At 32.1% G+C, this 12985-nt stretch overlaps 1 protein-coding gene across 1 annotated transcript in view; it reads right to left on the bottom strand.

Moving 5' to 3' along the window:
- Positions 1 to 8141, bottom strand: part of LOC119675694 (snRNA-activating protein complex subunit 4-like) — a 10112-nt gene extending 1971 nt beyond the window's left edge. The window contains exons 1-3 of the mRNA XM_038086900.1: positions 7572 to 8141; positions 6967 to 7513; positions 5788 to 6914 (exon numbers count right to left, since the gene is read on the bottom strand). Coding sequence (XP_037942828.1) covers positions 5788 to 6914; positions 6967 to 7513; positions 7572 to 8141 — 2244 coding nt within the window. The remainder of the gene's footprint in view (positions 1 to 5787; positions 6915 to 6966; positions 7514 to 7571) is intronic.
- Positions 8142 to 12985: the final 4844 nt, after the last annotated feature.

Genomic DNA, 12985 nt, shown 5'->3' with positions numbered 1-12985 from the left:
GTATATTTTCCGATATTTTAAGTTTATGTAGTTTGGCAGCACTGTCCTTAATTACTATGCCAAAAATGAGCGCGATCTGTCAGACAGTTCGTTTACGGCAGCTGTTGAAACCAGTTCACCTCAGTAGGGCGTTGCGAAAAAAACAATGGAAAAAAATATTGAACAAAGAGTTTGCATCAAATTTTGTGTTTCGAACGAAATTTCGTGTGCAGAATCGTTGCGAATGCTACAAAAGGCTTATGGGGAATCAGTTTTATCGAAAACTCAAGTTTATGAGTGGTACAAAGCCTTCCAGGACGGTCGTACGACCGTCGAAGACATTTCGCAACGCACTACTGAGGTGAACTGGTTTCAACAGCTGCCGTAAACGAACTGTCTGACAGATCGAGCTCATTTTTGGCATAGTAATTAAGGACAGTGCTGCCAAACTACATAAACTTAAAATATCGAAAAATATACAGCGCGCGAATTTTAAATGAGAATTTCCGAAAACTTTTCAGTCTTAATGTACACCTTTTGGGTGTACCCTTTTTTCACTTTAGTTCCGTATTTTACGAACAAGAGAGAATATCGATAATGGTAGAAAAGTTAAAAAAGTGGAAAAATTCTAAAACGGAACATTTTAAAGTGAATAATTTAGAGTGATTAATCAATTGAACGAACTTTTCAGTAAGAGGAAATAATATGAAGCGATAGCCAAACCGATAGTAAATTTTATTTAAAACATAATAGATAAAAATGGAGTTAATTAATTTATTGAAAAGCAATCCAACCGAAAAAATATAGCTATCGTTCGGACCAAGGCAGACTAAAACAACCGTAATAGAACTAATTGTCGTAGATTAGGTAGAACACAGATAAGTCAAATGATAGGATGATGAACTTAAAATGAGTGATACAAACAAATTAATGGAAATAACAACAACTGGAACTCATCGAAGATAATGTAAGAGTTCAATAACAGGAAGCAAGCCATGAACGCCGTCCACAGAAACGTTTCATAAAAACAGAGAATTTTTTATTATAGAAGATAATAGTAGTTCAGTTTAACTATAAAATCAATTAAAATGTGTCTTATGTACACATGTTTGAAAAGTACTAAAAACACAGTTAATGAATTTTTCAAATAAATATGTGGAAGAAGAAGAAGAAAAAAATTACAACGTGAGTTCAATAACTATAATATGGAACATGGCCAGTTGTACAAATAGAACATTTAAAAAAAAGGTGGCTTCTATCCAATGCAAAGCGGCCATATTGTAAGTAGTCAGACAGTATCCGAGTAGAAAAATAGATAATTATTTAATGTCGTTTACGTTGAAATCGTTCTATGTGTAACTATTCACTATATTCATTTTATTAACCGAGAAACGTTTTAAATAATTTAAAATCCTAAAGGTTTAATATTTATTTCTTTACTTACTCGCTTATGAAACTACGGAAAAATATTTAGATATATACATTATGTATGTTCATGTTTAATAAAAACTTTTAAGCATTAATTTTTGGTGATTATTCAAAATTAAAATTTAATTTTTGTGATAATCATATCACTTGTGATAATTTACAAAAAGATTCTGATTGTTAGTCTTGATTTTTCTGAAATATGGCATTTTATTAATGGAAAATAGTTTTTTTCATCAATATAATCTCTTGAAATGAATGCAGCTAAAATATTTTGGTATTTTGCATTATATTTTCATTGCCAGATAAGCTTTCATTGATTAACTTGCCACCATAACAGCATCCAATTAAATGAAAATGTCTTAACCCCCTTTGTGTTCCAAAGTAAGTATAAACCTACTTAATTCGACAGTCAGTCATGATTAATAACACTCAACTGAGTAAACAAACATTTAATTATGGCACTTAAGATCAAGTGCATATATCCTTGACTGATAATTGCGTTCAGGCTATTTAATAGAAGTTGCGATATAAATGAAGTGCGGAAGTGCATTAATTTAAGGTGGTTATTTACATTATTTGTTAAGTTGAAAGTAATCAAATCACTACATACTCAAATTAATCCTAACATCATTGTAAAAGATTCCACAAGGCAAATTAATAGGAATTAATTTTTAAATTAACTATTTTTGCTATAATATTTAAAATTAAAGTCTTGTCGTTAATTAATATCTTAAAATAAGTTTGTGACAGCACTTTTTAAATGACAACACATTAAGACATGATTAAGAAAATGACTTATTTAATAAGTAACGAGTATAGCTGTGACAAGGGGCACAAAAGACCTGTCGGTCGCAGTGCTACATCCCCTAACAATAATAATAGCTGCGACAAAGAGCATAGCTGGGTACGACTGGACGTTAATTAACATTGTCTGTAAATGTTATCTGAAAGGTCACTGCGTAGGCTACCTACATAATTAACAATTTAAATTAGGAGAGTGCAAAAGGAAGTATATGTCAGCTACAGAGAGAAGGTGCGTCGTTCGAATGCCGAGCTAGAGGCTGACGACTATACTTTCGAATCTGTCAAGGATTTCATCTACCTTGGCACCGCCATGATAAATATCAACGATGTCAACCTGCAGATCAGACGAAGAATCTCTATTGCTAGTAGGTGCTACTATGTGCCCAATAGGCAATTGGCATGTAGAGCTCTCTCTTGACCAACAAAACTTACGCTTTATCCTTCCTATGTTTCTGTATCACACAGACGCACAGACGTTATCATAGAATGATGAAGCAGCTGATAGTGTTCGAGAAAATAGTTATTCGTAAGTACTTTGGTCCTCTTTGAGTTGGCGACGACTGCCGCATAAGAATGAACCACGAGCTATACGAGCTTTGTTATGAAATTGACATATTTCAGCGAATTAACATCCAGCAGCTTTGTTGGCTTTGTCATGTCGTGAGAATTGATGAAGACGCTCTACCGAAAGAGGTTTTGAAGAAGAAGTTGAAGGAAGAAGGCGTAGAGGTAGACTAGATGTACGAGACTGGAGAAGACACGCACGCAGCAGAGGCGCCTGGACAGATATGGTGCGTCACATCGAAACCCGGTAACAGATTGTATTGGCAAAACAATTAATTGTGAGAGAATGGCTGTAATATGCATTATGTTTTAAATATGCTTTGTAGTTGTTGTTGTAAAATTTAACTAATGGTAAACTATTATACTTGTCTTAAGTGCCAAATTTACTCACTTTTCCGAAATTATTTTAAACACTTCTAAGTGGCTCTTGATTAATTTAAATTTTATAGTTTGTTATTTAATAATTTTATTAATCCTATTGGACATTTTGTATTTACATTTGACTTTAATAAGATGTCAGAACATAAATTAAAAGTTACTAGAAGTATATTTCCGGTAAAAATTTTATTATTAATTTCATTTGCTTTTATTAAATATTTAGCTATCTTGCTACCATTACTCTCTATATAACAGGGCCCTAAGAAAAAATAAGTTTAAAAAGTTTCTGTTCACTCCTAAGTCTGACTGTTCACATGCTAAGTCTGACTTCAACCACTAATTAAGGTCATTAAGGCCTACGAATCTATGAAATCTGCAGGATGTGATGCAAAGGAAAATGTGTGATTAAACATGATTAAATCCAAAATATTGATTTGTAATTAGATATGTTCAAAGGTACGTTGTAAGATTAAACCAATATCCACATAAACAAATATTGCTATTGCACTACTCATATCTCTCAATAATAGTGCATTTTATTTCATTGCAGAAACAATGCAACCGAAAGTGAGCCATAACATTCATATATAAATTCTATAATATATATATATAAAATTATTATAAAATTATAACATCAAAGACTGTTCATTTTCATCAGTGAACGAATATTCAGTTTTTATGTATAAGTATTTACTTATATTTTAAAGTGTGTTAAAAAAGCGCTTATATATAGCAACATAGTGCTAGTTTTTTTAAAATTTATAATAAATTGGGTTTAACTATAAAATAAGAAAAATATGTATAAAGAAAATGGTTGTTTCATATAATGACTAAAATAATATATGAATTTTGTAAACAAAAAAACTTCTTTTGTGAATCTCATATTGGTAACAATAAATACAAGTGATTTAAACGGATTATTGATTTTCAATATATGTAATGTTTGTAATTTGTATATATTTGATATTATAAATTGGATTATATAAAAAATATCCGCAGTTTTCCTACATATTTTGGAATAAAAATTTTCTGCATTAAATAATAATTTTAATGAAGTTTATATTCTTAATATTATTTATTATCTTTTGCCATTTTTCAGTTAGCTTCATAATTACGAGTATATCAGTGTAATTCTAACTGTGATTTATCGAATACAAACTTGCCCAAGTGATTTTCAGTTTTACAAAGACCTAAGGAAATGGTAGTCAAATATGTAAAGTCCTGACTTGCATATCAGCGGTTGCATCATAAAATCAAAAAGTCATTAGAAATGTGTGTGGCCTGATATTGTCATGATGGAACACAACTGCTGTTCCGTTGACAAATATTGGTCCCTTTTCCTTAATTGTTTTGTTCAAGCCGTCGAGTAGTGAGCAGTGGAGGACCAAGTTAATGGTGAAAACTTCAGAGACCATTGTACTACGCTAGAGTATCACGTAATATACAAATCCCTACCAAATTACATAATTTTATTTGTAGTAAATGTCGGCTTTGAACTCGTTGGTGGGTCGACGGCATTTCACCATGATCCATTAATCATTCATTCCAAAAATGGTGAGGTTTTCTTGCATTTCATCAGCGTTTCACTGATAAGTTATTTGCTTAATTAAATTTCTTTTTTATTGAGTTTTTAGTGACAGAAAACGGCGGATAATTTCTATGTCACCTGCTATGAAGTAAGAATACATGTAACTATAAATGTACTGACTAAGATTAAATTATTATATTGTAAAATAGGTTTTTTGGATTATATGCACTATTTACTGAAGTGAACTGCACCTACTTTATTGATGGAATTAACAGTTATTAAGCATATGGAGGATGCATTACGACCTATGTTTTGGAGAAAATGTTATCTCGTGGAATTCCTGTAAAATACTGTGATAGATCTGCATCTGAGAAGAAAACTACAATAAGATTTAGTCTCTCGTACATAACTTGTTTGCTATAAGGAAACTAGCAGTTATATAGAATGCTACAGAGTATATTCTGATTGCAAATTGTACTTGTTTGGGCTTTACTCAAATGAAATTAAGCCAGAAGTAGGAACTAAATATCGGTTCAGGTAATCATGCTACGAATACTAAAAAACGAGATTTAAATTAAGTTTTATGTTTCAAAACAATCGAATTTCACAGTTGCAATAAGATTTTGAATAAATGTGCTGTTGACCAATAGCTGCACGTTGTGAAAGAAAATGATGGAATTTACTTTAACAAGCAATTAGAAATCAAGCATCATTGTTTTGTTATAAGTTTTAGAGATCATTATCTCCTTACTTCACTAAGAAGCTAGCTTCACTTGGCTACATTTTGATTCCACAGTACCATCCTTGAATTTCAAATACAAACCTATTTGACTTCTTAATAATAGAAATTTTGCCTTACTTAGAAAATGGATAAACTTACTTTTTTTGAGGGGTCAAATTCATGTATAATGATTTTATTTACATTAATTTAAAATAATTTATTTTGTGTTCAAAACTTTATTTTCTGGTGTACTTATATATAAATATAAACTGGTTTTCTTCATACCAATAGGTTTATATATATATATAAATCTTTTTTTCTACAAAGAAAATTTTTTTTTTTTTAGAATAGGTTCTTCATCTGAATCAGCTTCAATAGCTTCAACAGCCTCAACAGCTAAGCTGGAACAATCATCATTATTTATAATAACACTTGCGTTACTCTTCACGTGATTATTTTGTTTTTGTGGTCCATTCACTTCTGTTGGTATTATGTAATATCTATCGCAATAAACGACTTTTTCCTTATTATTTTCATATGGATCATCTTCATTCATTAAACAAAGTGGTTTTGCGTTTATTTCTGTGGGATTCAAGGTACAAGTTATAGCAACACTAAAAAATGTTAACTTTAGTCGTTCTTCAAAGAGTTTCACAGCCGCACTTTGATACACGTTTTTTTCAATTTTCGTATTAGAAACATCTCCTAACAAACATAGTGCTCTATATCCAATCGTTGATGAATAATTAGGTGGCAAACAGTCTGAATATTTGTTGGATATTTGCATGTCCTCTGCTACTGTTTCTTGAAAACAAACTGGAATGCGAGATAGCAGTACATGGTCTACAAGTGTTGGAGTAGGTACTTTTAAAGTATTCGCCATAATATTTTTAGCTAAAATACTTGAAGGCCATTTTGTATAATAAGTATTGAATACGCTGTAGTCATGACCAAACTTAAAACGCTCATGCATTTCTGATTCCAATGACTGCAATGTTTCAGATAAACGTTTTTCTTTGTCTCTCTTTGAAATCCTTGCCGATTTTTCTCGTTTCTTCTTAGTTACAAGTGACTGATATTTTAATATATTGGTTTGATCAGTTTCTACTAATTTAAGTTGAGTTTCAAACGTATCCGTTCTAATCAAATTGTCACTTTTTAAAACCCGATGCCGTGGTATGTCTTGAAGACTTGCATTTGGATTTTTTGCATAAAATTTTTTAATTGTTAAATAACGTGTACGACAACTAGTACGTGTATGGTTGCCTAGCAATTCAGCACATTGCAACCAACTCGATGGACCATGTTTCGAAACGAACTCTACTAATTTCCTGTCATCTTCGTACGTCCACGTTGTATTTGTATGACGATGCTTCAGGGTATTTAAGTAACGATTACGTAGTTGTAGAATAGTGCGATCGGGAAACATTTGACGTGGTATAGTATTAAATTTTTCTCCATACTTTTTAACAAGACCAATAAGTAGGAGATCTTCCTCTGGTGAAAATGAGTCTAAAAACATATTTATATGTTATGTTATTTTAATAAATGTTTTTGCACTTACCATGATTTATGTTGGGCTTTAGTCTGGTGGTGTAACGCGCTATAACATCACCTTTAGGTTTGAACCTAAAATACGATGTTACTACTGTCCAATCAGTAACATTATTGGTGGTATTTTTATTTACTAATTCAATTAATTTAGCATCATCATTTTTATCCCATTTTTTAAAACGATTCGGTAAGTTATAGCAGACATTATTCCTGTATTGTATAAAACACTGATAGTCAGAACGACCGCCTACTTCATTTCCAATAGCTTCCCAATTTTGAAAATTGTACTTTTGTACAGCTGTTATAAGGCGATTATTTTCCTCTACAGACCACTTTGAATGTTTAAGTGACGGATGTAGTAAAACATTCCATATTGCCTCACATGATGTTTTCGAATGTCTATGTTTGAGATCCCCAGCAGAAATTTGAAACCAATCCATTGAGAATTTAGCATCCACTTTATCCAATAAATCTTTTAATTTAGAAGAGCACAAATAATCTTCCTTACTTTCCCATCTTACATTTATTAATTTCTTTTCTATTAATCTATTTACTAACTGAAAAACAAGTTGTAAGTTCAATTTGAAAAAATTATTCACATGATCAATAAGTTACCTGTTCTTTTATACCACAAACAAGAGATTTTTTGTTTTTGTCAGTCCAATAATGTGTGTAACCAACCCTAAATCCATGGGATCCTTCCTTTTTACGTTGGATGTAATCAGCATTATTTGGAGCTCCATGCCCAGAAATATCCTTAAAAAACGTGTTGCCGTCCAGATAATGTGTGGAAGCTTTCAATAATGCACTTCGTTTAGAGACCTTATTGCATGTTCTTCTCTTCTTTACTTCTATCAATGCTGCATTCAGTTTGAAACGGGACCGAACTCGCGCCAATTGTAACGTAAACAGTTTTTTGAAATTTTTCAACTGTTCTATTAAGATTTCATTTAGTTTTAAAGCATCTTTCACAGTAGAACCACATTCCATATTTGGCAATTCTTTTATTAAGCAATGTAAGTTTTTAACGAGTTGTTCGCAGTCAATTTTTATAGTTTCTGTGTCAAGTTGACTATCAAATACTGTAGTATTATCTGTCCAAGCATTTTCCTCTATGTCTTCAATATCGCTTTCTGATTCATCGACTGAATCGCTTGACGTATCATCCTCATCGCTATTTTCCATAATTAATAGCGATTTAATTCTTTAAAAACACAAAATTGCAAACTATTTCAACACTGCCTTTACCGCTTGCTTGTAGCACTGACACAACTTAATGATGGAGACACAGACACAGCTGTTTGGATCAGTGTTGCATTGGGCATTTAGTAAAGTTAAACCAATTTTTAAATATAAATTTTATTAGACCAATTTTGCGGTATGTTATTAATAAATTTAATAATAACTGTATGAACAGAAATAATTTATATGTATGAAGTATAAAAAGTAACTTATAAGGCAAATTAATTTTATAAGTATTTAAGATGTGCTTATAAGAAGTTGGTGTTGCTGTCTTGTTCTTCTAGTGAGTTACAAAGTTGCAACGTCAATATGTATTGAGAAGAACAAGACTTTGTGCAATTTCTGAATAAGCACAATATCAATTGACACTCTTGAATAATATTTGAGGATTTATTTGATGGATTAATTTTTAATGGTTATTACACTTGATGAATTCTAATTCTGTTGATTGAAGTGATAAAGATTTTAATAAGTAATTTAATTTAATTTATTTTGGTATTCACAAATTGTAAACTAATTCTTTGCTTTCGTTGTTCATTGTTCTTTCTGGCACTAAGAATACCATGCTCGTGTAAATGTAGAATAGAACATATGAAAAAATTGGAGAGGAGAAATATTATGTATATATTGGTTTTATTGTTTTTTTAACATGTTCAAAGTATGAAAACTGTTATAAAAATTAATTCTAATCCTTAATTTTACTCAATTGTGTCAAGAACCATAAACAAAGCTTGTTTCCATTTTTACTGGCTTCGCGTTCCAGTACACAAAACCAGTAGGAATTGTGTAAAAAATGGTAACGAGTGAGATGAAGATAAATTTTATGTTATTATTGACAAAATTTTTTTTGTTATTACACCTGATTTCTGTACACATATAAATAAACTCTTCATTAAAAGAAAATTAAGGAGTAAAGCAAAATGTGAAAAACTAACGAAAACAAAGTTAATTTCAGAGAAGTAATTTTAATTTGTTTTGTGTAAAATTTTTTTTCAATTTAATTATATATACAAATTGTACAAAATATACAGAACATCTGGAAGATAAAGTTCGGATGTTTATTTTGTATTTATAAGTTTTGTGTTTAAGAATGTTTTCATGGTTCATGTCGAAGTGGGTGGAATACTAATCGGCTCGCGATTAGTATACAGGTCTTGCAAATGGTTTTTACTAAGTGATTTTTTCGTAACTCGATCACTCCGACTCAAATTATGTCCCCTGATTGTGCTTACATACTTAATTGATCATTAAAGGCGTGAGTCGTTTTTGGCTACGTCCAGTCGATTTTGGCAGGGTTAAAGGCAAATCAGCAAATTTCTGTTGCCAGTTAGTAGTATCGAGTGCTTTAATATCGTAGATCACTTGGTCCTTTCTCTAAAAGTTCGGGCGTCATCAATCACGTTTTTCACCAACGAATACCGAATAAAATACTCTTCTAGCTGGCCCACTTGCTTCATTCGCTCGACACGCTGGCTTGATTATGTTAGCGTGACCGTTGAATTATGCACTTAGTTATGTCAATGAAAATTTTCAGCAAGTCATCATGTCAACAAGTACCTAATTCGATACTTCTAATTCTAATACTACTAGTTCAATAAAACCTTTCCATCACTGTTGGGAATTGTCCTAGCTTTTGCAGCACACAGAAGGCATGATAGGCATAATAAAAGGCTTGTGGAGTGTGTTTTTTGGGATCCTTTTTTCGAAAAAGGATCCCAATTCTTAATTGCTTGCTTAGCTCAAAGTAACATTTGTTGACTGACGTCAAGATTCAACGAAGAGTGATTCTTTGTTGGATCTCTAGATTGACGTCATTATTTATACCCAATTAAACAAAGTTTTTCACAACTTTGAACCCAGAGTTGTCAATAGTGACGTGGGTGCCAAGATACTTAGAAAATGTTGTTTTTAGATAGCCCTTCGCCACTAGCTTTGAATAGCTAAGTCGGTAAGCAATCGGAGCTTGTAGTTTTGTTGTTTTTGAGCCGTGAGTTAACAGGTAAACTGCTGTTTGTGCCACACAAAAGTTTTTGCAATTGTTTATCTGATTCCTGACGTTTTCGTCTGACGATAAGTTTGATGTCTGTTGTCACCTTTATGGCCTCTTCTCTTAATAGTGTATTAGGAATATAATTATCACTGATATCAGTAATGATTTCTGTTATGATACTGAGCTGCCGCAAGTGACGCAGAGATACTTTGTCTATTTTCTAGGTGAAGGCGAATGCTACTTGTTTATGATAAGTAATCTCCAAGAAGCAGTTATGCTGCTTTTAGTTTCGACGAGAAAAATGTCACGGGTTATCATCCCTCTGGTACCTGCTGTTCCAAGACTATGCCGATGGCAATGTTGAATGCGTATGTCATCAGTTGAATTAAGGGAGGCGATGTCATATATAAAAAAGATTTCGACGCTTCTATACTACACTTACATGCATCGAATGTTGTCTAGTGGTTCTTTATAATACCTTTCAGTAACTCGTGAAGTTGTGCCTACAGCTGTGCACTAGCGACAGTAATTCAAAATGCCTCAGAATCGGTAAAAATCAGATGTAGTTTCCAAAATCAAAGACTATAATGGTTTGAATTAACCTTAATTATTTTAACATGGACTATTGGTGTGCTTATGCACACTACTCTTATACTACACACCAATAGTGTAGTATAAGAATTTGGGTCACACCAAATTCGCACATTGTTATAAAGATACAAAACTTGAGCTCTTTAAGTATTTTCAGTACCATCTTCCAATCCAGCAATAGCGGAATACGAAAGACATCATCTTGAAGATTTAGTCTATATTAATTTGGAAGGATTATTAAGCATTTTTCAATCCGAATCCGAAACTACAAACTCGCAAAGACCAAGCTCTCCAAACACTAGCTTTTTTTTCACCTCATCCATAGGGCTCGAACATGAACTATCTGACGAACAAACGATGCTTTGTTCAGTTTTTCTCCTGCTTTGCGTAGTGTGCTTCAGTTAATCGATTGATAGTTTCTAACAATTTTATGACTCATCTATCGATGATACAGGACTGGGTTGGATAGATTAACAAACTTGTTGAGTATAGCACGATAATTTGCACTGTTCAAATTAAATATACAGTGGTTTCCTTTATTGTACCTTGCATTTTCAGTGTAATTGGTAGATAAATCAGTTTCGTTGCCTTTATGTTCGGTACTCAGCCAAAATGTATTGGTAATGGAAGATAATAACTTAAAATTCGGATGAACGTAATTGGGATGTGACGATATCTTTTACCAACAACCATGCGAATTCCTTCGAGTGTAGGGGAAAGGAAAGTCATTCGATCATAACCTAGCGGACCTTCGTACTTACATTCTCTCACACCAGAATATGAAGGAGACTGATTGAGAAAGGAGCCATTTACTTATTGAAATGATTATGCAATTGCTGTAGTCATATCTAAAATTTTTATTAATCTTATTGTTTAATATACGAGTAAGTGTAGTACTTATAAGATTATTTCTTTTTACGTATAAATTTATACAAAATCTTAACACTTCACTATCTTCTTACTATTAAAATCTACATATACGTAATGAGGGGCCTAATCTCAATGAAAGCAATTTACTTTTATTTTCTGTTAATCACAAGCAATCTACTTACCAAGGTACTTAACATGTAAATCTATTGCCATTAACACTGCCTTTGGCAACATAAATCAACAAATAACATGAACACCAAAGCTAATGCGCCCAAAAACCTGCAATGATTTTGCATGAACTTGTGCAAACGTTTAATTATTTTTAATTGAAATTCGCATTTCGTTCCGTGCTAAGCCATTTCACCTTTAATACTCTGCCATTTCCATTTGCTTTTTATGCCATTAATGAGGAAGCCTGCTTTCTGTGTTCTCTTCTAGATTTACAGTCTTTGAAGCCGTAAATTTTAGTTACCATTTTATTGTGTACCCTACAGTTTATATAACCGAATCAATTTGAGGATAATAGTCACAGCCGTGAAAATTGTGCTAGTGACCTTGTTGAAGGTGTATGTAGTGTGAGCTATGAGTCAATATGTGGCTTAAATGTTAAATTAGTTCTTTGCAGAAAACAGAAAATAGTGCAAAATAAATTGGAATATTGTGTATTAAATAAATATTTCACTAGATCTTCAGAAAAACGTATATACAGTTAAGCAATTAACTATGGTGCAATAGTTATTATTGGTTGGGAATTATGTGTAAATATTTATATTTTTTTTCTTAAAATTATTTTACTTTTATATTAAATCTTCTAATTCGCTAATTTCAATAGTAAAAGAAAGAAAATAAATAAGTAATTGTCTTTAGCCAAAGCATCGCCCAATTTCGTTTCCATGTCAGGCATTATTCTTCAATAGCCGGGTTTGTATCGTTCCTTTTAAGTCGCTGTATTCCAGTGCTTTGGATAAGATTGCTTGCAAGTGGGTTTAGATGACTCCTGAGATGACTCTGTACTTTTTAGTTTGCTGACAATTTCATTTGTGATTGTAATAATTGTAATGAAAAAATCTCTATAAATATTCGTATCTCTAATACGCCAGAGGGCACCGACTATTTGTCGAAGGATTTTCGATTGAGCTCTTTGGAGTTTTTCCACGTTTGATGGAGGAGCAGAGTTTCAGAGTTCAGTTGTGTAGGTTCTCATAAGTTTTATCATTATATTATAAAGTTGCACTTTATGGATCACATTAAGTTTGAAGTTTTTGCTTATCACTCAGTTTAGTTCTTGTTGCTTGAGTTTTAATTCAGTTATATCAATTCTTTTCGCTTATACGTG

The sequence above is a fragment of the Teleopsis dalmanni genome, chromosome 2 (genome assembly GCF_002237135.1).
Source record: "Teleopsis dalmanni isolate 2A chromosome 2, ASM223713v2, whole genome shotgun sequence".
In the NCBI taxonomy this organism is placed as follows: domain Eukaryota; kingdom Metazoa; phylum Arthropoda; class Insecta; order Diptera; family Diopsidae; genus Teleopsis; species Teleopsis dalmanni.
Note: the sequence above shows the minus strand (reverse complement) of the source record. Positions and strands in the feature narration are given on the sequence as shown.